The sequence below is a fragment of the Pristiophorus japonicus genome, chromosome 1 (assembly GCF_044704955.1).
Source record: "Pristiophorus japonicus isolate sPriJap1 chromosome 1, sPriJap1.hap1, whole genome shotgun sequence".
Classification (NCBI taxonomy): Eukaryota; Metazoa; Chordata; class Chondrichthyes; family Pristiophoridae; genus Pristiophorus; species Pristiophorus japonicus.
Window position 1 is genome coordinate 267,289,228 of NC_091977.1, and position 27,619 is coordinate 267,316,846.

At 43.5% G+C, this 27,619-nt stretch overlaps 1 protein-coding gene across 4 annotated transcripts in view; it reads right to left on the reverse strand.

The window, feature by feature from the left end:
- Positions 1 to 27,619, reverse strand: part of LOC139270369 (lysine-specific demethylase 4C-like) — a 632,979-nt gene that overhangs the window by 360,715 nt on the left and 244,645 nt on the right. For 2 of the 4 annotated variants that reach the window (XM_070888436.1, XM_070888435.1), the window contains exons 9-10: positions 4,696 to 4,901; positions 3,904 to 4,151 (exon numbers count right to left, since the gene is read on the reverse strand). In XM_070888436.1, the coding sequence (XP_070744537.1) occupies positions 3,904 to 4,151; positions 4,696 to 4,901 (454 nt within the window). Of the gene's footprint in view, positions 1 to 3,903; positions 4,167 to 4,695; positions 4,902 to 27,619 lie in introns of all 4 variants that reach the window. The other 2 variants (XM_070888434.1, XM_070888433.1) reach the window with 1 other exon arrangement.

Consider the following 27,619-nt stretch of genomic DNA (forward strand, 5'->3'; position numbering starts at 1 on the left):
ATTACTTTTTCCATTTAATCATTCCTGCCTTCCACCCTATCACACACCTCTCCTATTTGTTCTTTTTCTGTGCCCTTACTTCTGCACTTACTTAAAGACTGTTCATCTCGAACACCTTCCAGTGCTGGTGAAAGATCATGGACCTGAAACATTAGCTCCGTTTCCCTCTCCACAGATGCTGCCTGACATGCTGAGTATTTTCAGCATTGTTTGTTTTTATTTCAGATACCAGCATCTGCAGTATTTGGTTTGCATCTATATTTTTGGTTGCTCTGCATATTTTAATTCACGGCCTAGCTGTCTTATTACAAATCACTAATCCTTATAAATTTCCTAACTACTCAAATGGTTCTCCACTTTTTGGGCCCAAATTTCCTCAGCCGTTTAGAGCGGAGTTGTTAGCCATGGTACGCCGACTTCGTGGAGGGAAAAAACACGCCGAAAACTTACCGGGATAATTTGGCCGTTCTTGGATCCCTGTGGTCTCGTGGTGTGGCGCTGAGAAACCTGCGGGGGGCGGAGCTTGGGCCGCACTTGCTCAGCGCAGCCGGCAGGAGGGGCGGGGCTTGGGCCCAACGTCTATCGAGTGCCGGCAGGGGGACGCATGTCCGTTTCAGCGTGCACATGCGCACCGCGCGTTTCAGCGTGCGCGCATGGAGCAGGAAGCTTGGCAATCGGCCAAGTAAAGGGAGAGCGTCCTCAGTGCCTCGGAAGCATTGGCAATGGACCACATATAAAGGTAAGGTGTGAATAGTGATTTTTGGGTGGCTGAGGGAGTGGAAAGGAGTGCTGCATAGGTGGAAGAAAGGTGAGAACTGTGATTTTTCAATATTACCTGAGTGTAAGTCCAATACACCAATGACACAAGAGAGTGCAACAAGAACAAAGAATTTCCTCCATGAGGAAGTGGAAAAACTAGTCACTGTCATTGAGGACAAATGGCTGGAGGTGGATATCAGTAAGAGTGGTCCCACAAAAGTTCCACCCAAGGAAATGAGAAGACGATGGAACCTAGTTGCAGAAGAATACTCCGCAGGGGTGAATACCGCAAGATCTGGAAGCCAGTGAGTTTAAGTAATATCTTCATCTTTAAATGGAATTGCAATTGTAAATATGACCATCTGTATATGTCCCACCCATCAGAAGCACACTATGTGTGAAAAGTTATATTTTCATCTTTGCAGAAGAAATTGGCCCACAAAAGGGAAAGACTTACAACAGGAGGAAGGCCACCAAATCTGCACCAGCTATCACCCCTGGAACAGAGGGTTGCTGCCTTGCTGAGTCGCACCTGCAGACAAAGAATCAGCTCTGCACAAGCTGGACCCACACACGTGGGTGAGGGCGAGTCATTAAAATGCATAGTCGCCCTTCAAATCAACCTGCTGACTGGCCTGCTACGCGTGAGACGACTCATGCCACCCATCCCGCCCCCTCCTGTGCTGCAAACCATTTGACTATTCTGTTGTATTTTGCAAAAGATGATGACAATCCTGAACATCCTGAAGATCCACATGCGTGCGCTCCAGACCAAGATGGGTGGGGAGAGGAGGGGTCCATGGAAATGTGTTCACGGGAGAATGCTGATCGTGATATGAATCAGTCCATAGTACAAGGAAGGCATCACACTGCCAGAAACCTCCATGAGCTCTGCGGCGACATTCCATGGTTTCACACCTTCTGAGGTTGCAGGTCCCAGTGGCGGTGGAGAAATGCATGTTGGAACACCCAATGCCCCACCATCACAGCCCTGGAGGGGTGCCACGAGGCTAACCCATGGCGAGGGGAAGGAGAAGCCAACCAGTCTCTCCTGAGATGCAGCCTTCATCAGATGTTAATCAGGTTGTGTCATTGGGTGAGGAGACCAATGCCTTTACAAGATCACTCATGGCGACCTTCAGTGGGGTGCATGATGAGACACTGTCGGGTGAAATCTCAGCATTGAGACGGGAAGTGAGGGCGGGCATTTCAGAGGGAGTGCAAACGATGGCAGATGCCATGAGGAGCTAACTGCTGCAATGAGGGCACAAAGGCCGGATGCTCAAATGCCACTCCTACTTCAATCCATGCACCAGCCACCAGTGAGACCCAAGCCAGGCCCCGAACTCCCCCCACTACCATCGCTGACCCTATGAGGAAGTGCACTTTCCCCAAGATGTGGGTGAGGGATGGGTGCAGCCTTTCTTTGCTGTTGTTGAAGTGCATTGTAAAATATCCAATAAAAGATATTTTGCATTAAAACTGAATCATATTCCATTAGGACCACACAACATTTAGGAACAACTGTAAAAAGTAAAAATCCCTCACCCCTACATTCATGCGTGCCTGCCGCCCCGCCCTGACGGGAGGGCTAGCCGGCGCGTTCTGCAGTCGGCAAGGTAGGACTGATCTATTTTCAGTAGCTGATTTATCTTTCATTTATTTTTGATGATGTTGTGCTGAAGATGTTGTGAAGATGTTTAGTGCTTTAGAATCCTCTAACTCACCCCCCCCGCCCCCACCTCACCCCCATCTCTGGCTACCTGCGCTGATTTCTTAAATGTAGGTAAGGTTTTTCTGTGCCTACAAAAGTGGCCACATACACTGACCTAAGTTAGTTTGGAGTAACCTTTAGCTGGCCAAATTTGCTTCTATGGCCAAAAGAGGCGTAAGTGGCTGGTCACGCTCCCTTTTGGAGAGAAAAAACTAAACTAGAAAAAAACCTAACTAACTGACTTACACTGGAGCAAATTAAATGGGGAAATTTGCGATTTTTAAGTTACTCCAAAAAAAGCTACTTACTCAAAAAAAACAGGGCAACACCTGGGGAAATTTGAGCCCTTTAATCCTTCACCCCTGCACTATTGAATGATAAATCATGAAGGGATATAATTCCATAGGTGGCAGCAGTCCTCCACCACCTTTTGCTCTTCACTTGAGCGCTAACAGACTTATTCAACTGTAGTGGGCAACCCAAGGCTGACCTCGTCCCCACCCAGCATCGAGTAATATGCATTCCCAGGAAGGACTGCACGATAGTGATCAAAAGCAAATGATAGGGTCTATTTTCTTCTCCCGGGCTAAACAATGCTAATGTCAACTGCAGCACTCCAGCTGCCTCTCCAAATGAGATAGAGTAACTCAGCGCAATACAATTATTCATTGACCCAGTAAAAATTATTGTCATGTTCAGAAAATTTCTGTAGACTAACTGGCAACAAAGACACTTTGAAACAGTTAACTTGATATCGCAATGTTCTACTGAAAATTCAAAATAATAACTTTTATTTATATAGCATCTTTAACGTAGTAAAACATCCCAAGATGCTTCACAACAGTGTTACAGACAAACAAATAATTTTGACACCAAGCCACAGAAGAAATTAAGGTAGATGAGCAAAAGCTTGTTTAAAGAGGTAGGTTTTAACGAGCGTCTTAAAGGAGGAGAGAGGTAGAGAGGCATAAAGGTTTGGGGAGGGAGTTCCAGAGCTTAGGGTCCAGGCAGCTGAAGGCACGTCCACCGATGGTTGAGCAGTTATAATGAGGGATATTCAAGAGGCCAGAATTTGAGGAGCGCAGACATCTTGTGGGATTGTGAGGCTGAAAAAGATTGCAGAGATAGGGAGGGACAAGTCCATAGAGTGATTTTTACACAAGGATGAGAATTTTGAAATCGAGGCGTTGTTTAACTGGGAGCCAATGTAGGTCAGAAAGCGCAGGGGTGATGGGTGATCTTGACTTGGTGCGGGTTAGTACATGGGCTGCTGAGTTCAAGTTTACGTAGTGTGAAATGTGGAAGGCCGGCCAGGAGTGAGTTGGAGTAGCCAAGTCTATATTATATATATATATATTTCACAATGGTCCACTGAAGATTCATGGCTTTGAACTGTTTATAAAAAGGAACACATAATACACATAACTCACCTGCTGACTGAACTTTATCCAATAGGTTCTGATCCAGCTGGATTTCCTCAATACATTCTTCTCCGGTACTCATTACTTGAGTATTGCTAGACTCTTCTTTCAGTGCTCCTCCACTGCGGTCTTCTTTAATATTGATACCATCTGCAAATGTTTCAGCTGTAGCTGTTTCTTTAGCCACAGGTTCGTTGAATGTCCTTTCATCCTCTCGAGTTTTTATCTTTTTAGATCGAGTTCTGAACTGATAAAGACTGCAGAAGATATGACTGTCAGGTTGGAATAGTCTTGGATAAAATTATCTGTATCCCTATCAACCTTTTCCCCAATCAACTGATCCTGAATTGTATCTATTCATTTCTACTGGCAATGTAATATCAAAATAAAAACTAAGGCAATGAATTCCATAATGTTTTGAGAACAGCTATTTTTTAATCAGTATTGTTAATCAAGGGTTCCGTAATAGTAAGCAGTAAGTATTTTCAAACTGCATATTTAATGTTTGCATTACATACAGTCACCCATTACTTAAAATACTTGCATATCTATGAAGGTGGAGTTGAGATCAAAGATCAGCCATGATCTTATTGAATGATGGAGCAGGCTCGAAGGGCCATATGGCCTACTCCTGCTCCTATTTCTTATGTTCTTAAACAAAGTTCATTCAAGGAACATATGGGGAATGGCAAGATTAGTTAGCCACTTTTGCCAGCAAATTAACTGACTTTGAAGCAGTTCAACGCCATTAACTAACTTGTGTTGCATATTTATGGTTTAATTATGAGTGGAAGAAGTTACCTTTTCATAGACACTCCAGATTTCTTTTGAATTGCTTTTCTTTGCTTCTGCCAAGTCTCCAGCTCAGGAGTTGATTCAGGAGTGGGTTTTGTGTGATCAATAGTTTGAATGTCCTTTCCTTGTTTCCAGAGTGTGTACCTGCTTGGCTGAAATTTTTCTACAAAGATATCCATGGATATCTTAACCATGTCTTTCCGGCAGGTACACTGAGAAGGCAAAAAAAAATACTGGAATTGAAACATTTTTGATAAACAAGCATCTGCAATTCACATTAGAAAACATTTTGAGCATTGCATTTATTGCCTGCTTATTTTTTTTATTTAGTCTTGGGACATGGGTGTCGCTTACTGCCTAACCAAGTTGGTTGGAGAAGGTGGTGGGCCTTCTTGATCCGTTATAGCAGTTTGATACACGGAGTGGCTTGTTAGACCACTTCAGAGGGCAATTAAAAATCAACCACGTGAAACTGGAGACACATGTTGGTCAGACTGGGTAAGGATCACAGATTTCCTTCCCGAAAGGAGATAGCGAACCAGTCAGGTTTTTTCAGCAACCACACAACTTCATGGTCACTTTCACTGATATGAACCATTTATTTCCAGATTTTCAAACATTGTCAAATAAACGTGGTCAAAGATCAATTACAAGAGCGAAAGAAAAATCTGCATACAGGATTTCATAGATTTCTTTATATCTAGAATGCAAAAAGACCTTGGACATTCTGAGCAGTATTTTCTGTGTAAATCTGTGTTTGAAATACACATAAATATTAAACTGTGCAGAAGACTTAAAATATGAAGGGAAAAAATGCAATTGAGCTTCAGCTGTGGGCAAATAATATATTCTTGAAAATATAATAAATGTTCATGTCCAAATTATTACGATTAAAAGTATATAGGAGCAGGGGCAAAATTGAAGGCTGTAAGATTTATACATAATAAATAAGGAAATCTAATTATAAATAGCATCAAAGGGATTTTAAATACAATTTAATAGAATAATTTCTGCCATAAACAATTCATATTACATTTCTTTTTGCTACTTAAAAGAATTAAGATGAATACCTCTCTGCCTTCAGGAAATGCATCATGGGTTTTATTAAATTGATGAAAGACCACTTTGGACATTAAAGCTACATTTAGCTACACTTCTGTTGCATTTTTGTCATTAATTCTATTGAGTTATCTTACTTAGAAAGCCAGAATCAATAACATTAAGCAATTATGTTCCTGCAGTTTACATCTGATAAAAGATGCTAAAGACACACAGACTAAAACTAAATCACCTTCACCATTACTAACAGCAGTCGCAACAAGAATCTGCTAGTATTGCACATAAACAAAAATCCTTTACAACTTTGTGCACACCACTACAAAAGGATGACAAATGGTTGCTTAATGAACTGTTCAAAGAGATTATTGCCCTCTCTGTTGAACATGAAGTCTCAACAGATTTTGGAAAAAAATCCAACAAATTAGCTAATGGTCATTTGTTAACAGGAAAATGAAAATCACTGAACATACCAAAAAGAACGATTAGTACTGCATATCATTATTATACATACACACACTCAAATTGAATGAATTATCTTAAAACGTGAAAATGGCAAACAAATATAACTTCTTTTTAAAATGACATTGAAGATATTTTCAGGCAAAGATGTACTGACTTTCTTGTAACAAAATATAAATTAAAAGTTTATTAAAATCAGTTATGTTCAGCTACAATATATTTGTACAAAAAGTTGATGAATAAGTTATATGAATAAAATACATCATAGTTTGGTCATGGTAATACACCAAGAAATCTGTCTCCACATAACCATGAACGCGTTATGGAGTTATACATTTCATATTGGGGAAAATTTTAAGTTGGTATGACGGCGTACTCTCATATTGCCTTTAAAACTGACCGCAAGTTTGTGATTTCCACATGCGCTTGCGCTAAATCCCGAACCTGCGATCTGTCAAGTTCCGATTGCACATATGCTTCACTGCATCGTTCACCTCCCTCATACAAATGAACGTGCTGGTGAAAAGTTGGGCTAATTGCCCAGCTACTGCGAGGTAATTACACTGAAAATGTTAAAGTCTGGTGTAAACATATTTAAATATGCATGTTCAATTATTTGCTGCCATTAGATAGGTGTAGCTTTTTATTTTAAACCATATTCTACACATAAATGCCTCAACATCTGTGTAAAAAATTCAGTTTGCTAACTCTGAATATTTACGGCACCCCGATATAAACCACATGTAAACTTTCACTTCCATAATCCACATCAAACAACGGGCATTTTCTTCTCAATTATTAAAAAAATGTCTAATTCCAAAACATTTACTTTTAGAAGTAAGTCGACATACACTTCAAAGAAATTTTACTATATTTTGCATTGTAGGAAACTCTTTTCAGATCAATTCAATGTGCTTTAAACACTGGCTACAGTCACCTAGGGTTTCTATATTAATCAATTAAAAAATAAAATTACTACTTCAACCGAACAAATAGATCTTACATTGTATTATAGTGATATATCCAACATAAAAAATTTGCTCAATGAACACCACACTGGTTGCATTACCCATTTACCCAGAATATCACTTTGGGAGTACTGGATTGGTAATTGGCTAAGAGTCAAGAAATGAAAGGAGCACCGTCTCATGTGATCCCAGGTTCGCTTATGCACAACGGTGCACTTCTGGGTTCCGTGGGGCACTACGCTGCGCACAACTCGGGGGTTCGCATGAGGTAAGTGCATATTTCCTGGCTATGTCGGTGGCATACTCTTTAGCTACGCCACTGACCACAAATTCAGGGCCTTTGATTTATCTGTTTGGCAAACTACTGCCCCCCAGCAGGATATTTCAAATTTACTACTCCAAGTTAGTAATCATGCATACAGAAGTAGAATGTCCCACTTGTGTCAATTTATTTTCACTAATCTGTGATGAGGAAGTCACTTTGACTAAAGTTATATTACACTCGATACAAACTTAATTCAATATCTTACACATGGTTTCAGCAACTTCGTTAGCAACCTGAGTTTTACTGCAAATGCTGCACTGATGCCCACCTAAAATCACTGGGCATTAATACTAAAACTACACACGTTAAAGTTTGGTTAATATCAAATAAGTTCTCTAACTTCATGATGCCATGAGTCAGTGTCAATCTATTATTCAGGTCACCCAAAACATTAAGCCATTTTTTCTCAACAGATGTTGATGGGCCAGCTGCATATTTCCAGCATTTTCTGTTTGTATTGAAGGAAGTCATTTTCAATTCAAATACTCATTGAGGTACACATTAAATCTTATGCACAGACAACTAGATAAGTATACATTTGCAAGCATGTCCAGTTTCTTCCTTTTGGTGATTGTTTTGTGTTTATTGAGATATCAGTGCTGCAAATTATACACTTTTTACCCAGTGTCATGATTAAGTAGTCACAAGGCAAGTATAGTAAATATTAGTTGCAGAGCAGAATTCTCTTGTACTATGCTATAACATGCATGAACCCCAACCTCAGACAACTATCTCCTACTGAAGTAGTATGACTGAAGTAGTATGACAACTTTATTTCCCACAACAGCCATCCTAAAGCCACTCTGAGTGAAATTACCAATCTCGCACCAATTTGCAACTAGCTTTATGCTGTTGATCCAAATTCTTTTGGAGTGTTTGACAGAATTAAAGACATTTCTTTTATATAACCCTAGAGGAAGCAAATACATTTCATCCCCATCAAATCCGTTTTGTAATGAAGTGCCCAGAGGTGAAAGTACAGTGCTGCAAGTGTACAACCCAGTCCTTGCAAGCATGCCTATTTTTTTTAAAAAGGGACCATTTGTCTGCTGAGAAGGGAAAGATGGCCCTACTCACTTGGACAACTGCTACTTCAATTTCATGGAAGGAAGCCTAAGTAGGTATCTAATTACTTCATGGTATCAGAGATGATTCCAGGCTAAATATTGTTGAGGGAAACTATAAATCACAGGAAGCCGCTAATATTAACCACTATAGTGCGCTTATTTGGTGTGGGAGACATGCAGGCGTTAAGAATCTTCTTGGGATCATAATCAACCCTGAACTTCTCTTCTTGAGTGTCAGCTGGTACAAGATGAAGCTTCACTTGTACTAACCAGCAAGCAGATAAGCTACTCAAGGAAAGATGCAGCTAGCTAGTATTAATGAGCAATGAGTCACGAGAGAATATTGAGCTTGCTCTCCAGACAGTAGTAACTGAAGCTGCTTTGTTGTGGCAATTCCCCCACTTAATTTGAAATATGCTTGACCTTGACTATTGCTGTTGTTTTCAGTCATGCTAGGCCTCAAAAAAACTTGCAAAGGAGGACTTGCTACATTTACTCTGTTCTAGCTCTACAAACCAATCTTTGAAGTGGAAATGCCCCCAGTGGATGGATTCCTACCTCCAAACCAGGTCTCTATGCATCCTGGCTGTAAAGTCAAAACACATCTTGCATGATGATCTTGGCATAGCAGCTACCAGTTTTTAAATCCTGTTCCAGCTTTTCAAAAAGAAATTTGGAGGCTATTAAACCCATTAACTGTCTCTCTGCAACAGGAGTCATCATATCCAACTCTGGACTCTTATCTGCTCTCAGAAACATTAACCTATCTTTTCAGATGTGGATATACCTACTGTGAATTTCCAATGTATTCTATTTTATATTACAGCATTTGCAGCTTTCTTTTTCTTTTACATTACACAATGTTGCATTTTGAAGTCAGGCACTTGAGATAATCATTGAGTCTGTGGCTGCACTTGGATCGGATTTCAAAATCATTATTCTGTTTTGACATCAACTTTTTTGAAGAATATAGTAATTTCATAACAAAAAAATACACACAAATCATGTAATAAAGTCTGAGTTAATTTTGCTGCAGGAAGATGTGAGAAAATAATTATTCTAGTTTTAACAGAGGCATCGGGCTGAATTTTCCACGGTGGCAGCAGTGATCAGTGGTAGGTCGGGTGGGAAAGTTGTTTTTTTTGATAGCGGGTCGGGAACCTGCTATCAAATCTGTCAGTGTGGAGCCGACCTAACCTGGCAGGGGACCCAATTGAAATCAATATGAGGTACATTACAGGCACTTGAGACTTTTTCCCTCTACTTGTTAAATTTCCCTGAAAAGCCACGGGATTCACACAGCTCAGGAACCATGTCTCGTCAACCTGCAGCGTGAGTTCCGCAGCCATTGCTCCAGCTGATTACTTGACAGCTTGGAAAGCATACCAAAATAAAAACATGTTGATTACATCAGCGAACAGATTGATGGAGATTCTGTACTATTTGAAAAGCTACTGGTAAATGTTAATTTTTCACTGGCCATTCTTGGCTGTTGACTTCCAACTGAACATTTATTGTAGGCGGCCGTCGGGGTAGCAGCTCCCGAGGGAGCTCCCTACTAAGCAGTTCCTCGGTCCTCAACTCCTCGCCTCCCACTATCTAATCCTCCCTAAGCCCCAGCCCTAGACCTTATAGAGCCAATAGAGGGTCTTAAAGAATTAAATCGTCACCCTGACCCCAACCCCGCGAATTCCAAAGTTTGGGATAACCTCAGGCCTCCCGCCACATCGGCGTCTCCCGGCTGGTCCTCCTGCGGCGACTCGACGCGACTTGGGCCTCCCGGCTGGACCTCTTGCAATGGCTGGATGACCCTATGCGACCTGGACCTCCCAGCTGGACCTCTTGCGGCGACTCGGCGTGACTTGGGCCTCCCAGCTGGACCTTCTGCAGCGGCTGGACAACTCGACGCAACCTGGACCTCCCGCCTGAACCTCCTGCGGCGACTGGGGGGCTGGACCTGGCTATCGGGCCTCAACCTCCTCCCCACCACAATCTGGACCTCTCCTTCCCCACTGATGGCCTGGTCGCCTCTCCTCCTCGAGCACCTGGTGAGTACAATGGCTGTGATCTCCCTGCCCCTCCACTCTGAACCCCAGTGCACCGCTGGCCCCCCCAATGCCTGCCCCCAACCAAGCCTTGGGCCTGCTACCACCAAGGGCGCTACCCAGCGCCGAGCCTGCGGCCAACACTTCGCCGTAGGCAATTGGGCCCATATAGCAGTGCCTGGTCTCCAGTTGTCCTGGACCCCCTTGCCACTGGACCAAGACCTCGCTCAGTTAAGCCCGTGTGGTAGCCGGCGTGCAACGATCACCCCACGTTAAAAGAAATCACCCACAGGCATCTTCCACTCCTCTAACATGAAGTTCAGGACCTGGAACGTCAGGACCCTCATGGACAACCCCAACAGCGACAGACCGGAACGCCACACCGCCATAGTTGCCCGGCAACTTAGACGCTTTGATATCGACATCACAGCCCTAAGCGAGACCCAGCGGAAAAGAGAAGGCCAGCTCAAGGAACAAGGTGGAGGCTACACCTTCTTCTGGAAAGGGAAACCAGAGGCAGAACGCCACCTCCACGGAGTCAGCCTCGCCATCAAAAACGAGCTGGTCGACCGCCTCAAAGACTCCCCCTGCGGGACTAACGAACGTCTCATGACTCTTCGACTCCGCCTATCCCGGAATCAATGCGCCACAGTCATCAGTGCTTACACCCCAATGCTCGATACAACAGATGAGGCCAAAGAGGGTTTTTACTCCAACCTTGAAAAATCCCTGACCTGCATCCCCACGGGCGACAAACTGATCCTCCTCGGCGACTTCAACGCCAGGGTCGGCAGGGACACAGACCTCTGGGGAGGTGTGATCGGCAGCGAGGGGGTGGGGAAAACCAACTCCAGCCAAAATGTCTAGAGCATGAACTTGTCATCACCAATACCTTGATCCGCCAGAGGGACAAATACAAGACATCGGGGCAACACCCTCGCTCCAAACACTGGCACCTGCTCGACTATGCCAGGGATCGCAAAGATATGTGCATCACCCGTGCCATGACAGGAGCTGATGACTGCTGGATGGACCATCGCCTAATCCGATCCATCATCGACATCAACATAGCCCCAAAGCGAAGGGGGCAGCAGAAGCAGAAGCAAAAAAGTCAATGCCAGGGCACTTAGGGACCCAGCTAAGAGAGCCCTTTACAGTCAGCGCCTCACAGCTAACCTGGCGTGCCTTGATGACCCCGAGATGCAGAATGTCCACAGTGCTTAGTCTGCCCTCCAGGCCTCCATAACCAGTGGCTGCAAGGAGGCGCTCGGTCACTCAACCAGGAAACACCAGGACTGGTTTGATGAGAATGATCAGGAGATTCAAGAACTAATTGATTGCAAGCGCAGGCATTTCTGAGCCTTAAACAGCAACCCAACTCAGGAGCAGCAAAGCAGCATTACAGACGGCTAAAGGCTAAGGTCCAACAAAAAACCCGGGACCTAAAGAACAGGTGGTGGATGGAGAAAGCACAGGAGATACAGCAGCTGGCCGACAGCCATGATGTGCGAGGATTCTTCACCACAGTCAAGGCCACATACGGACCAAACTCCCAAGGCCCCACCCCACTCCTAGCCAAGAACAGGGAAACACTCATTAAGGACACCAAGGCAGTCAGGGCCCGCTGGAAGGAACACTTTGAAGATCTCCTCAATCGAGACTCTGCCTTTGACTTAAGTGTTCTCGACTCCATTCCGCAGCATGCTACCCGACACCACCTCAGTGAGACCCCAACACTGCACGAGGTAGAAAAGGCCATAAGACAGCTAAAAAACAACAAGGCTACGGGAGCGGATGGAATCCCTGCTGAGGCACTTAAGTATGGCGGAGAAGCACTACTGGTGCAAATACATGACTTCATCTCTCTCATCTGAAGGCAGGAGAGCATGCCAGGAGATCTTAGAGATGTACTGATTGTGACCATCTTTAAAAAAGGGGACAAGTCCGACTGCGGCAACTACAGAGGAATCTCCCTGCTATCAACCACTGGAAAAGTCGTCGCAAGAGTCCTCCTCAACCGTCTTCTCCCCGTGGCTGAGGAGCTCCTCCCGGAGTCGCAGTGCGGATTTCGTCCCCTCTGGGGCACAACGGACATGATTTTTGCAGCGCGACAGCTGCAGGAAAAATGCAGGAAACAGCGGCAGCCCTTATACATGGCCTTCTTCAACCTTACAAAGGCCTTTGACACTGTCAACCGCGAGGGTCTATGGAGCGTTCTCCTTCATTTTGGATGCCTTCAAAAGTACATCATCAGCCTCCGCCTGCTCCACGACGACATGCAAACCGTGATCCTTACCAATGGATCCATCACAGACCCAATTCACGTCTGGACCAGGGTCAAGCAGGCCTGCGTCATCACCCCAACCCTCTTCTCAGTCTTCCTCGCTGCCATGCTCCACCTCACAGTTGATAAGCTCCCCGCTGGAGTGGAACTAAACTACAGAACCAGTGGGAAGCTGTTCAACCTTCGCCATCTCCAGGCCAGGTCCAAGACCACTCCAACCTCTGTCGTTGAGCTACAGTACGCGGACGTTGCCTGCGTCTGTGCACACACAGAGGCTGAACTCCAGGACATAGTCGATGTATTTACCGAGGCATATGAAAGCATTGGCCTTACGCTAAACAAAGGTCCTCCACCAGCCTGTCCTCGCCGCACTACCCCCCAGACATCAAGATCCACTGTGTGGCCCTGGACAACGTGGATCACTTCCCCTATCTCGGGAGCCTCCTATCAACAAGAGCAGGTATCGTCGACGAGATCCAACACCGCCTCCAGTGCGTCAGTGCAGCCTTCGGCCGCCTGAGGAAAAGAGTGTTTGAAGACCAGTCCCTCAAAACTGTCCCCAGCTCATGGTCTACAGGGCCGTAGTAATACCCACCCTCCTGTATGGTTCAGAGACGTGGACCATGTACAGTAGACACCTCAAGTCGCTGGAGAAATACCACCAGCGATGTCTCCGCAAGATCCTGCAAATCCTCTGGGAGGACAGACGCACAAACGTTAGCGTCCTCGTCCAGGCCAACATCCCCAGCATTGAAGCACTGACCACACTTGATCAGCTCCGCTGGGCAGGCATGCCAGACACGTGACTCCCAAAGTAAGCGCTCTACTCGGAACTCTTCCATGGCAAACGAGCCAAAGGTGGGCAGAGAAAATGTTACAAGGACACCCTCAAAGTCTCCCTGATAAAGTGCGACATCCCCACTGACACCTGGGAGTCCCTGGCCATAGATCGCCCTAAGTGGAGGAAGTGCATTCGGGAGGGCGCTGAGCTCCTCGAGTATCGTCGCCGAGAGCATGCAGAAATCAAGTGCAGGCAGCGGAAGAGCGTGCGGCAAACCAGGCTCCCTGCCCACCCTTTCCCTCAACGACTATCTGTCCCACCTGTGACAGAGACTGTGGTTCTCGTATTGGACTGTACAGCCACCTAAGAACTCATGCTAAGAGTGGAAACAAGTCTTCCTCGATTCCGAGGGACTGCCCACGATGATGATGATGAATTGCAGTGAATTGATCTGCACTATAAAAAATGATATACACCATTTAAATAAATGTTTTGCGTTGTTTCTGGTCAGGTTTTTCTCACAGTATAGTGTTACACATTACATCAAATCATCAACCACAACAATTTCATTCTCATCACTCATTCCACTGGTTCAATATGCTTTCAGTCCCTGAATATGACTCATTTAATTTTTCAGTCTGAAACTTTAGGGTGAATTTCTACAGAGGTTCTCTCACTTGTCCATTGTTAACTTCAACAGAAGAGTTGCAGAAATCCCAGAAACGTATTGTAAGCCCCACTTACACTGTCAGGGATTCCGCTGAACTTGCACAAGATTGTAAATCCACCCCCTTTACAGTTACATTTAAAATCTGCTTAATTTTATGTATTACCTATACACACACATCTTTTATTTGTAACAGTTATTGATACAGAAGTCTATAGATTTGTGACTAAAGCACAAATAACTTCACAATTGATGTACATTTTTAATTCTGTTCTTGATCGCATTTGTAGATGGAGTATCCATCTTAATTTAAATATTTCTTTGTCACTCATATATAACTTTCATTATATGATTGTACAGTAAAGATTCAACTTCTATTAAGATGTGGCCATGGTCCCTTTAAATGCCTCACGAGTGACGTCTGCAGACCTGCTCCATCTAATTGGGCCAGGTAACGCACTGGGCGGGCTCAATAGGCCCCATTAAGGTTAAGTTCATTTTCTGCAAAGGGTTGGAGCCAGCAGCGGGGTCGCGACCCACCACAGACACTGACCGCAACGGACTCGCCAACGTAAGGAAAATTGTCTTCATTTTAAAAAGATAATTTTTGTGCATCATTTTCATCATGATACAATTTATATTCTAATCAAATCAGACATGACTGCTGTTCTAATGGTTCAGTTATTAAAAATACTGTGTGGTATGAGGAAGGTCCCAGATATCATCCCAGTCTAGTGGAGTTAGCTGTCAAAGCAGCAGTTGTGTACTGGAATGGGCTCTCAACACCCAGGGTTAGGAGTCATGGAGGAATAAATGGTCAGTTAGGATTTCTGTTTCTTTTCATTATCCGATGACTTATGGTAGAAAGTGGATGTGTGTGGATAACAGGTGTGGAGAGAATTAGCTTTGGCTGTGAAGTTTTCCATTGTCACATTGTATGCCAACCCTCATGGTCTACAGCCGCATTTGAAGAACAGTCAGTTGGATAAGGTGACAAAATGTTGTCTGAGCAAACAGAGCAAGAGCCATCTGAGAGAGACCAGGAAAGAAGACTGGAAAAAAAACACAAATAAATAAAAGGATTTCCAAACAACAGCACCTTTAGTGTAGTGAAATGTCCCAAGGCGCTTCACAGAAGTACTGAGATTTTAAAAAATTGACACCAAGCCGCAAAAGGAGAAATTAGGGCAGGTGACCAAAAGCTTGGTCAGAGGTAGGTTTTAAGGAGCATCTTGAAAGAGGAAAGAGAGGTGGAGAGGTTTAGGGAGGGAATTCCAAAGCTTAGGGCCTAGGCACAGAAGGCATGGCCACCAGTGGTTGAGCGATTATAATCAGGGATGCTCAAGAGGGCAGAATTAGAGGAGCGCAGACATCTTGGGAGGTTGTGGGACTGGAGGAGATTTCAGAGATAGGGATGGGTGAGGCCATGGAAAGATGTGAAAACAAGGATGAGAATTTTGAAATCGAGGCGTTGCTTAACCGGGAGCCAATGTTGGTTAGCAAACACTTAGAATAAAAGGTAGCGTTTGAAATCCACAATAAAAACTGGTATCTTATGCAATTTTTAACTTTTTGGTTTCCTTACGTAACAGAATCTAGAATTTTAAACCCGTACAAGTCAAGGATGTGAGCATGATGTGTAATGTTCAGAACAGATGGTGTTTCCTCATTAACAACACTCACCGAATTAATAAAGGAAGCACAAAATATCTGCTTGCTGTTTCTTCTACAACAGCTCATTTTGCAAATGCAGTATTGCGTGTTACTGAGCCAAAAAGATGATAATAGTGATGTTTGCTAAAGATACCAGGATATTACAGCATGATATAAATGAAATTCTCAAAGAATTTAGAACAGCTTCACTTTTCAATGGCTTTATGAAGGATGTTTTGAAAGAACTATACAAATATGAGACTTCAGAAAAATCTTCAAACAAACTAAATATATGACTTCAAATCCAAAAATTAATATTTTTGCAATGACTCCTTCAAAAAGCATCACAAGTCCAACAAATTATTAGATGTGTCTGTACTTTGATTCTGTATGTAGAATAAAATGTAATGGTAGCTGGTGAGGTAAAAAATAGGACAATGCTTTTTGAAAAATTTGACGATGCAGTGTGATAAATCTAGAGTGCTAGTTTATAGGGTTAATTTTGTTTCATAATACTCCTGTAAAGTGCCTTGAGATGTTTTCTAACTTTAAAGGCACTATATAAATACAAGTTGTTTTTTTGGGTTGTGCCACTGTGAGGAGCATCCAAAGGCCAGGTGCTTTCCCATAAATAAGGACAGAGGTAAAATTGGTGTGACAGTTACCCTTGGTAGTTCTTGCATACAGCGCTCAGTGACGAGCTCGTAGAAGAATCGTAGGAGCCCAGTGGAAACTAAGTGGAAGCTCTTACTTTCAGATGTCATGAAAATAAATTAAACAAGTCCCACTTGTATCAGTATCAGTTTATCTCGGTGGCAAAATTATAGAATTTTTTAATCTTTTTAAATTAATTTTTGTAAGGGGTATATTATTTTTTCAATAGAATTTACAACATAATATAGTGAACAGGCATCCCAGCTTGCATGGGCTAGATATTGAAATCCAGATGTAATTTCCAATGTTCTTTATTTTATGAGAGCCATTTATATATAGCAGTGTATACCTAATAGAGTAAACCCCACTTAAATTAATAACTCATAAGAGAATAACATTTTGGAGAATAAAACCTCCACGCACAAATGGCTTTTCTATCCTTTCCAATGATAGCTGTCCCTGTTAAATGAATAAAATGTTTAAATAAATTGCAAAATTTTGGATTTATTTATTTAAGCATTGTGCTGCCTTGCTGACATGGTTAAAAACAAGTGCTTTTGTCAAGGTATTATAATCGCCTAGTAACCAATTCAAGTGTTTGAATCTTTTTCATCTCGTTGAGTGCTCGGGCTCAAGCACTGTTGTTTAGGTGTGAAAAGCACCGCATCAGGTGCTAATGGTCACGCTTTGTGATGCTTATAATATAGCCATGTTTTAGCAGAGTATAAACAGTAAAAAAAAATTATTATTAAAAATAATTTTTTGTCCTTTTAAAAATATATATTTGTTGTGCTGCACTGTAATGTGTATATTGTAATGAAGCAAATGACATAAATACACTTTCAGTTATCCATAACAACTGTGTGATCATTTTACAGGATTGTAATTGCAATCCAGTTTGTATTCCATTATTATCTTCTTACCAAACCTAATACAACAGTTAAAACGGATAAAACAGTGTGGTAAAGTGAATACGATTACTTGGTAAAATAATTATTCATTTACCTATTCTGCACTGTATTGACTTACTCAAACAATATGCACATCAAGATTCACAAATACCTATCCTATTCCTACAAAGACTGTGATGGACTGAGAAGGTCTAACACAATACAGTTTTGGTTCTTTGTTCCCATCTTGTATTAATTCACAAAATCTGTTCTTAACAGGATTTAATAATGGTCTTTTAAAAATGGCACAAGATAATGATGCTATTTAGTCATTCCCAGCTCATCCTTCCAGAAAGGAATCCACAGTTCCATCACAACATCCTCTATTTATTAAATGGTTCTCAAGGTTTTGTCTCCACTCCTGTATCCAGAAGTCCATTCTACATGATGATCACTCTTACTTTGAATTACTTCCTGACATCAGACCGAATTGTAATTTCACTGTTATGAACCAGCCATGGTTTCGCATTCTGAATTTATCTTTTCTACACAATATATCTCTATGAAGTCATATCTCAGTTACCTTACACAATGCGAAAAGCCCCCATTTCGCTCACCTTGCCTCATAACTGAGCATTCTGATGCTCGAGATCAACCTCATGGCTCTTCTCTCTGCCAACTCTGTAACTTGATTGCTTCCCTTAATGTCTCAATAACCAAAACTGGACCCAGTATTCAACACATTATCTTACTAGAGTGCATACAGTTTTAGCATAACTTTGTGCTCTGCTGATTTGGCTATATAGTTCAGCATTCTACTCACTTTGTTGGTGACTGATCCTTGGTGACTGGGCATATTAAGTGCAAAGATTGCCAAAAGCCCTTATGTCTCAACTTCAGCCGCAGCTATTTCAGCATTAAGTACTTTTCTTCCCATGTTCAATCCTTTGCACATTTTCGTACTCACTTTCATTTGGCACTAGATTGCACACTTGCATAGTTTATCCAAATTATTTTGTAGGCTATGGTTCCACCCCATTCCCACCCAGTTTGGTACACTTGACCATTTTGCACTGAGCTGCTGAGTGCAGATTGTAATGCCAATTATAAACAGTTCACTAATCCATTTCACCACAACATTGTTTGTTTTGCTTGCCTATTTTGATTTATGGTGAGTCAACCTGAAAGGCTGTCGACTGAAGTCTGTAAACACACAATTTAATATGCTGCATATTAAATATTAATTATAGAGCACAGTTTTAAAACAGAGCAGTGTTCTATTACTATGCAACATTATGAGTAAAAGACTAATCTATCGAGATAAAAACAAAAAAAAATCCAGAAATCTGAATGCCGTGCATAACTACTAATTTATAATAATGTTACACCATATCCAAAAATAATTACAGTCCTGAAAACATATAATTATATTATAACCGCTTGAGCAGTACGGCCACATTCCTACAACAACATTAAAAAGACAACTGCTATTTTTCAATGCAAGCAAAATATATTTGGTTCTCTATATTTCTGGTACTAAATATTAATGTACAATTCGTTGATTTCCTGCAGCATCACTCAAAGCAAGGTTATGTTTTATAATGGCAAAAGCTTTATATCACACTATTGCTCTGCTGCTAAGATAGAGCTGTGCTCAAGCTGGTCATCCCGCTCAAGCCACAGAATCTAATTGTCCTAAATATACATGATGCTCTAGGTCAATTCAATGTTTGACGAGGGAATTTTGCTGATTGGAATGTATTTGTTCATTTCAAGCTGCAACTCAGAAGCACCAAGTATTTTGCGCTTACAACAAAGCATGATATCTGGAGTGTGCCGTATTTAATATATAATTACATACTCGTCAAAAAATAACTAATTGGACTCCAGTAAATAGTAACTTAGGAAAAGCAGATTGACAAAGGTTAAACCATAGGATAAGTCCTCGTGTTAAGCTGCTTGATCAAAATCGAATTTGTGGATGGCTTCTATTATTCAACTATAGATTTAATTGATTTTAGTTTTATTTGTTCTTAGTATGCGGGTGATGCAGCTGTATTTATTGCCCATTCCTAGTCGCCCTGTAGCACGAAGTGGCAACCGTATATTGTGGGACTGGAATAATGTGTACGCCAGACCAAGAAAGGGTGGAATGAACCAGTTGAGTTTTTACAAAAATCTGACGGGTTCCATTCAATGTCCCTTTTAAGCCACGCATCGCTCCGAGTGTCCCATGCAACCGGTGAGCCATTTTTTAAATTGAAAAAACATGCATGCGCGTAATTTTGAATGGACTGCGTGGCACCAAAAAAAATTACAGAGAACAGTGGGTTCCATGTCCATCTTCTGCCGCTCGCCCACCAGTTATTGAACTCAATTTCACAATTTACCATGGTGGCAGCTGAACTCCTGACATCTGTGTTGCAAATCTAGTATTATAACCACTAGGCTCCAGTAGCCTATCTGTAAAGTCACGCCCACAAGATGAATAACTGATAAAAATACATTTTTAAGAGAATAAAATCTCTGCACAAATCACCTTTATCTTTTTCAACAATAGCTGTCCTTCTTAAAAGAATAAAACATTTAAATGAATTGCAACATTTAGGATTTATTCATTTAAGTGTCACACTGCCTCACTGAAGCTAATGTTTTTTTTTATTCATTCACGGGATGCGGGCATCACTGTGCAATCATTAGCGAACAACCCCACTCCTGACCTTGACGGAGGGAAGGTCGTTGATATAGCAAATGAAGATGGTTGGTCCTCGGACATTGCCCTGAGGAACTCCTGCAGCGATGTCTTGGGAGTGAGATAATTGGCCTCCAACAAACACAACCATCTTCCTTTGTGCTAGGTATGACTCCAGCCAGTGGAGAGATTTCTTTCTGATCCCCATTGACTTCAATTTTACTAGGGCTGCTTGATGCCACACTCAGTCAAATGAGTGTGACTCAGTCGGTGATTCGGGAGTCCAGAGGCCAGGGAGGCCGCGAGGTCGGGGGCCAGGGAGGCCGCGAGGTCGGGGGCCAGGGAGGCCGCGAGGTCGGGGGCCAGGGAGGCCGCGAGGTCGGGGGCCAGGGAGGCCGCGAGGTCGGGGGCCAGGGAGGCCGCGAGGTCGGGGGCCAGGGAGGCCGCGAGGTCGGGGGCCAGGGAGGCCGCGAGGTCGGGGCCAGGGAGGCCGCGAGGTCGGGGGCCAGGGAGGCCGCGAGGTCGGGGGCCAGGGAGGCCGCGAGGTCGGGGGCTCGGAAGCCGAGAGGTCGGGGGCACGGAGGCCGAGAGTTCGGAGGCCAAGAGATCGGGAGTTCGGAGGCCGAGGTTGGCAGTTCGGAGGCCGAGGGGTCGGGAGGCCACAGAGGTTAGTGAGTTCGGGAGGTTACAGAGGTCGGTGAGGTGAGTTGGTAAATATCTCTCTTTTCTCTATTTCTTTTTAATTAGATATTAAACTGGATAAGTCTAACTAGAGGGAGGGCAGGGCAGCTCAGTCCCGTGGAGTGCACATCCTGCGGCATGTGGGAAGTCCTGGATGCTTCGCGCTGCCTCGGCAACCATGTGTGCAGGAGGTGTCTCCAGCTTCACCTATTCGAACTCCGCGTTTTGGAGCTGGAACAATGGGTGGAGTCAATACGGTGCATCTGCGAGGTTGAGAGCTATGTGGATAGCACGTTTCAGGAAAAGGTCACCGTCATGTATCCAACATGGTTGCTGCTTGTACTATTACAAGGTGTGCCACCAGAGGGCATTGCAGTGGGAGACTTGTAGGTTACCGGTACAGGTGTGCCAGGCCTAGTATAAAAGTCATGTGTGATCCTCACTCTGAAGTTACATTAAATGGACGAAGGTCACTACAATTCAAGCACAACACATTGTCTCATGGAGTCATTATTAGAGCATCTGAAGACATAACAGTCACCCAGCAGCTTAAAGGCAGAGGGGAAGTGGGTTACCACCAGACGTAGTAAGAATGCTAGGCAGGTAGTGTAGAAGTCCCCCCGGGAGTCCATCCTGCTTTCAAACCGATATTCACTTTTGAGTATTGGTAAGGACGATGGTGCCTCTGGGGAGTGCAGCCAGAGCCATTTCCAAGGCACCACGGGTGGCTCAGCTACACAGAGGGGGCGGGACGAAGAATAAAAGAGCTCTCGTGATAGGGGATTCTATAGTTAGGGGAACAGACATGTGTTTCTGCAGCCATAGACATGATTCCCAAATGGTTTGGTGCCTCCCTGGTGCCAGGGTCAAGGATGTCACAGAGCAGACATGAGGCATTCTGGGGGAGCGGAGGGGAAACTGCCATATCGGGGCCAACGACAGAGGTAAAAAGAGGGATGAGGTCCTACAGGCAGAATTCAGGGAGCTAGGAAGAAAATTAAAGCATAGGACCTCAAAGATAGTAATCTCCAGGTTACTACCGGTGCCACGTGCTAATGAGTACAAGAATAGAAGGATAGAGAGGATGAACACACGGCTGGAAAGTTGGTGTAGGAGGGAGGGCTTTAAATTCTTGAGGCGTTGGGACCGCTTCTGGGGGAGATGGGACCTGTACAAACCAGACGGGTTGCACCTCAACAGCGCTGGAACCAATATCCTCGCAGGGAATTTTGCTAGTGCTGTTGCAGAGAGTTTAAACTAGCTTGGCAGGGGGATGGGAACCTGAGAACAAATTCAATAGGGAAGGAAGTAAAGCAGAAATTGGATAGCAAGAATCTCGAAAGCGAATCTGTAAGACAGAGGAAACAAGGCTTAGTATGTAGTGAGCAAAGAGATCTTCCTGTGCTAAATGATATACACTTTAAAGCAAGGAGTATAGCGAATAAGGCGGATGAGCTAAGAGCACAGGTAGACCACTTGGGAGTATGACAGTATAGCCATTACAGAAACATGGCTGAAAGAAGGGCAGGTTTGGCAGATCAATATTCCTGGTTACAGGATTTTTAGACAAGATAGAAAGGGAGGTAAAAAAAAGGGGGTGGGTGCCGCGGTACTGATTAAAGAAGCTATTACAGCGATGAGGAGGGATGATATGTTAGAGGGATCATCAAATGAGGCCATATGGGTCGAATTGAAAAATAAAAAAGGGGCGATCACACTGCTGGGTGTGTATTTATAGACCCCCAAACAGTGGGAGGGAGATGGAGGAGCAAATATGTAGGCAAATTGCTGTGAAGTCCAAAAACCATAGGGTAGTAATAATAGGGGATTTTAACTATCCAAATATTGATTGGGACAAATTTAGTGTGAAGGGTACAGAAGGTGCGGAATTCTTGAAATGCATTCAAGATAACTTTTTTAGTCAGTATGTAGCAAGCCCAACACGAGAGGGGGTAGTCTTGGATTTAGTTTTGGAGAATGAAGCTGGGAAGGTTGAAGGGATATTAGTGGGAGAGCACTTGGGTGCCAGTGACCATAATTCAGTCAGATTCAAATTGGTTATGGATAAGGACAAGGATAGGCCAGGAATAAAAATTCCAAATTGGAGAAAAGCTAATTTTGCTAAGTTAAAGAGTGATTTAGCCATAGTGGACTGGAAACAGCTACTTGTGTGTAAATCAGTGTCAGAACAGTGGGAGGCATGCAAGGAGGAGATCCGGAAGGCTCAGGCCAAACATGTGCCCTTAAAGAAAAAGTTTGGAATAATAATTCGAGAGCCTCCTGTGTTGAAGAGCGTTTCCATAGAGCAAAGGCACCTGTGGCATAATATTAGAATTAAATATGTGTGTAATGTTAGAATTAAATGTGTGTGAAATGGTGGCAGGATATGTATGAAGATGGCTGCCAGTAATTCAGCAAAGCACTAAGGGAGTACAGCAAGCAGAATTGACCACATTCTTAGTTACTGATAACTGCCGTTCCTCACACAGGAATACGCAGAAAAGACGACCTCAGCAGATGTCTCTAATCAACAGGCTTCCAGGCCCCAGACAAGATGTCCCGGTAGAATGATAGAACAATAGTACTCCTGCAACAGGATTGAGATAAGGAAACTACACAAAGACAGCAGCCAAGGACAGTAAGATAAGGGGGGGCCTGGACAATGTCACAAGACCATGAGTAACCCCTAGTAACACGAGGTGATCACGCAGCCACCTGATGTTTAGAGACCAATTCTATTGGCCTAATTGAATCTATATGTAATCTATAATCAATATGATTGGATATGTCCAGCCGAAATGGGCTGATGTAACTGTAGTGAACTGTTGTAAAACATATAAAAATCCATGAAATCCTTTGTTCAGCGGAGAGAAGTGCCTGGATGAACCAGTGGCTTCATCTGCCCGCCGGCGCAATAAACAGTTTTGATGTATGGAACCGACCCAGAGTGTTGAGTGATTCTTCCAGAGCTCATTCCTGGATGTCTCGGGACTTACAGGGGAGGATAAAGAAAAAAAGGGACGCTTATGTCATATACCAACGGCTAAATACTATAGAATCTTGAGGAATATAGAAAGTTAAGAGGCATAATTAAAAAGGATATTAGGATTGCTAAGAGATAGCACGAGAAATTCTTGGCTTGTAAAATTAAGGAAAACCCTAGGATGTTCTATAAATATATTAACAGGAAGAGGGTAACTAAAGAAGGATAGGGCCTATTAGAGACCATGAGGGTAATCTTTGTGTGGAGGTGGAAAACACTGGTTCGGTTCTTAACGAATACTTTGATTCTGTTTTCACAAAGGAAAGGGGTAATGCAGATACTGCTATCGAGGAGGAGTGTGATATTCTGGATGAAATAAATAGAGAGAGAGGAAGTATTAAGGAGTTTAGCAGCTTTGAAAGAATATAAGTCCCCATGTCCGGATGAAAGGCATCCCAGGCTGTTGAGCGAAGTAAAAGAGGAAATAGAGATCTTGACTATCATTTTCCAGTCCTCTTTGGATCCGAGCATGATACTGGAGGACTGCTAATGTAGTACCCTTGTTTAAGAAGGGAGAAAGGGATAGTCCGAGTAATTACAGGCCTGTCAGCCTAACCTCAGTGGTGGAAAAATTATTGGAAAAAATCCTGAAAGACAAGATAAATCTACATTTGGAAAGGCAAGGATTAATTAGGGACAGTCAGCGCGGATTTTTTAAGGAAAGATCATGTTTGACTAACCTGATTGAATTTTTTGAGGAGATAACCAAGAGGGTCGATGAGGGTAGTGCGTACAATGGGTATATGGACTTCAGCAAGGCTTTTGATAAGGTTCCACATGGTAGACTGGTCATGAAGGTTAAAGCCCATGGGATCCAGGGCAAAGTGGCAAGTTGGATCCAAAATTGGCTTGGAGATAGGAAGCAAAGGGTAATAGACATAGAAATATAAAAAACAGATGAAGGAGTAGGCCATTCGGTCCTTTGAGCCCTGTACAACCATTCAATATGATCACAGCTGATCATGCAACTTGTAACGATTGATGGATGTTTTTGTGACTGGAAGGATGTTTCCAGTGGGGTTTCGCAGGGCTCAGTACTGGGTCCCTTGATTTTTGTGGTATATATCAATGATTTAGTTTTGAATATAGGGAGTATGATGAAGAAGTTTTCAGAGGACACTAAAATGTGGCTGTGTGGTTGATAATGAAGAGGAAAGTCATGGGCTGCAGGAGGATATCAATCTACTGGTCAGGTGGGCAGAGCAGTGGCAAATGGAAATTAATTCTGAGAAGTATGAGATGATGCACTTTGGGAAGGCTAATAAGGAAAGGGTATATATGTTAAGCGGTAGGCCACTTACTAGTGTAGATGAACAAAGGGACCTTGGAGTGCTTGTCCACAGATCCCTGAAAGTAGCAGGCAAGATGGATAAGATGGTTAAAGAAGGCATACGGAATGCTTGCCTTTTTTGGCTGAGGCATAGAATATAATAGCAGGGTGGTTATGATTAAATTGTATAATATTTTGGTTAGGCTACAGCTGGAGTGCTGCGTGCAGTTCTGGTCGCCGTATTATAGGAAGGACATGATTGCACTTGAGAGGGTGCAGAGGGGATTTACTAGGATGCTGCCTGGAATGGAGAATTTTAGTTATGAGGACAGATTGGAGAGGCTGGGTTTGTTCTCCTTGGAATAGAGGAGGTTGAGAGGAGACCTCATTGAGGTGCACACAATATTGAGGGGCCTGGACATAGTGGATAGTAAGGGTCTATTTCCATTGATGGAGGGGTCTATAATGAGGGAGCATAATTTTAAGGTGGTTAGTGGAAGGTTTAGAGGGGATTTGAGGGAGGGCTTCTTTATGCAGAGGGTTGTGGGGATCTGGAACTCGCTGCCTGGAAGAGTGGTGGATGCAGAAACCCTCACCACTTTTAAGAGATGGTTGGATGGGCACATAAAGTGCTGTAACCTACAGGGTTACGGACCGAGAGCTGGTAATTGGGATTAGGCTGGATGACCTTTTGTTGGACGGCGCAGGTGTACTGCAGGGAATCGAATACGGCCAGGGTGATCTCCTAGACTAATTTCAATCGCCTGGAGAAGAATTTTCCCAGACAATTCTCTCGCTAAATTGGCCTGGGTTTTTAATCTGGTTTTTGCCTCTCCCAGGAGATCACATGGCTCCGGTTGGGGTGGAGTGTAGAATGTTTCATTGTAAGGGGTGTCGCAGTTGTGTGAGACGGACTGGTTGGGCTGGGTGCTCTTTGCCTTTCCGTCATTGTTTATAGGTTTATATGTAACCTTCAGGGTTGCTGACCAAGGGCCGTGCGGCTCTTTGTTAGCCGACGAGGACACGATGGGCCGAAATGGCCTCCTTCTGCGCTGTAAATTTCTATGTTTCTAAATGCTGCTGTGACGTAAAGGGCAGTCACTCTCACCTCACCTCTGAAATTCATCTCTTTTGTCCATGTTTGGATCAAGGTTGTAATGAGGTCTGGTGCTAAGCGGCCCTGGCAGAACCCAAACTGGGCATCGGTTAGCAGGTAATTGATGAGTAAGTGCCGCTTAATAGCACGGTCAACGACACCTTCCATCACATTGCTGATGATTGAGAGTAGGCCGATGGGATGGTAATTGGCCAGATTGGATTTGTCCGCTTTTTGTGGACTGGACATACCTGGGCAATCTTCCACTTTGTTGGTTAGATCCCAGTACTGTAGCTGTACTAGAATAGCTTGTCTAGAAGTGCGGCCAGTTCTGGAGTATAAACCTTCAGCACTACTGCCGGGATGATATCGGGTCCGTAGCCTTTGCCGTGTGCTCAGCCGTTTCTTGATATCACGTAGAGTGCATCGAACTGGCTGAAGATGATTGCGAATGCTTCAACCTTGTCTTTTGCACTCACATGCCATCATTGAGGATGGGGATTTTCATGGAGCCTGCTCCTTCTGTTAGTTGTTTAATTGTCCACCACCATTTACAACTGGATGTGGCAGGACTGTAGAGCTATGATCTGATCAGTTGGTTGTGGGATCATTTAACTCTGTCTATAGCATGCTGCTTTCGCTGTTCAGAATGTTGGTAGCTTCACCAGGTTGGAACTTCATTTTCAGGTACGCCTGGTGTTGCTCCTGGCATGCTCCTCTAAACTCTTCATTGCACCAGGGTTGGTCGTCTGGTTTGATGATAACGGTAGAGAGTACAGTATGCCGGGCTGTGAGGTTACATATTGTGGTGGAATACAATTCTGCTCCTGCTGATGGCCAACAGTGCCAATTTGCATACAGTAAGCTCCCACAAACAGTAATGTGATAATGACCAGATAATCTTTTTAGAGTGATGGTTGAGGGATAAATATTGGGCAGGGCGCCGGGGATAATTCGCCTGCACTTCTTCGAAATTGTGCCATGGAATCTTGTACATCCAAAAGATGGCACCTCCAACAGTGCAACACTCCCTCAGTACCACACTGAAGTGTCAGCCAAGATTTTTGTGCTCAAGTCTCTGGAGTGGGCCTTGAACCCACAACCTCTGACTCAGAGGCTAGAATGCTACCAACTGAGCCACAGCTAATATGGGTTTACACTAGGGGAGAAAAATAAAATGAATTGGTCAGGTAAGATCACGAACCAAGTTTGATGAATTAAATAGCCATTTCTCATTTGCACACATATTTCTTGCATATCACCACACTATAAAAGCTACAGTGGAAATCGGATATG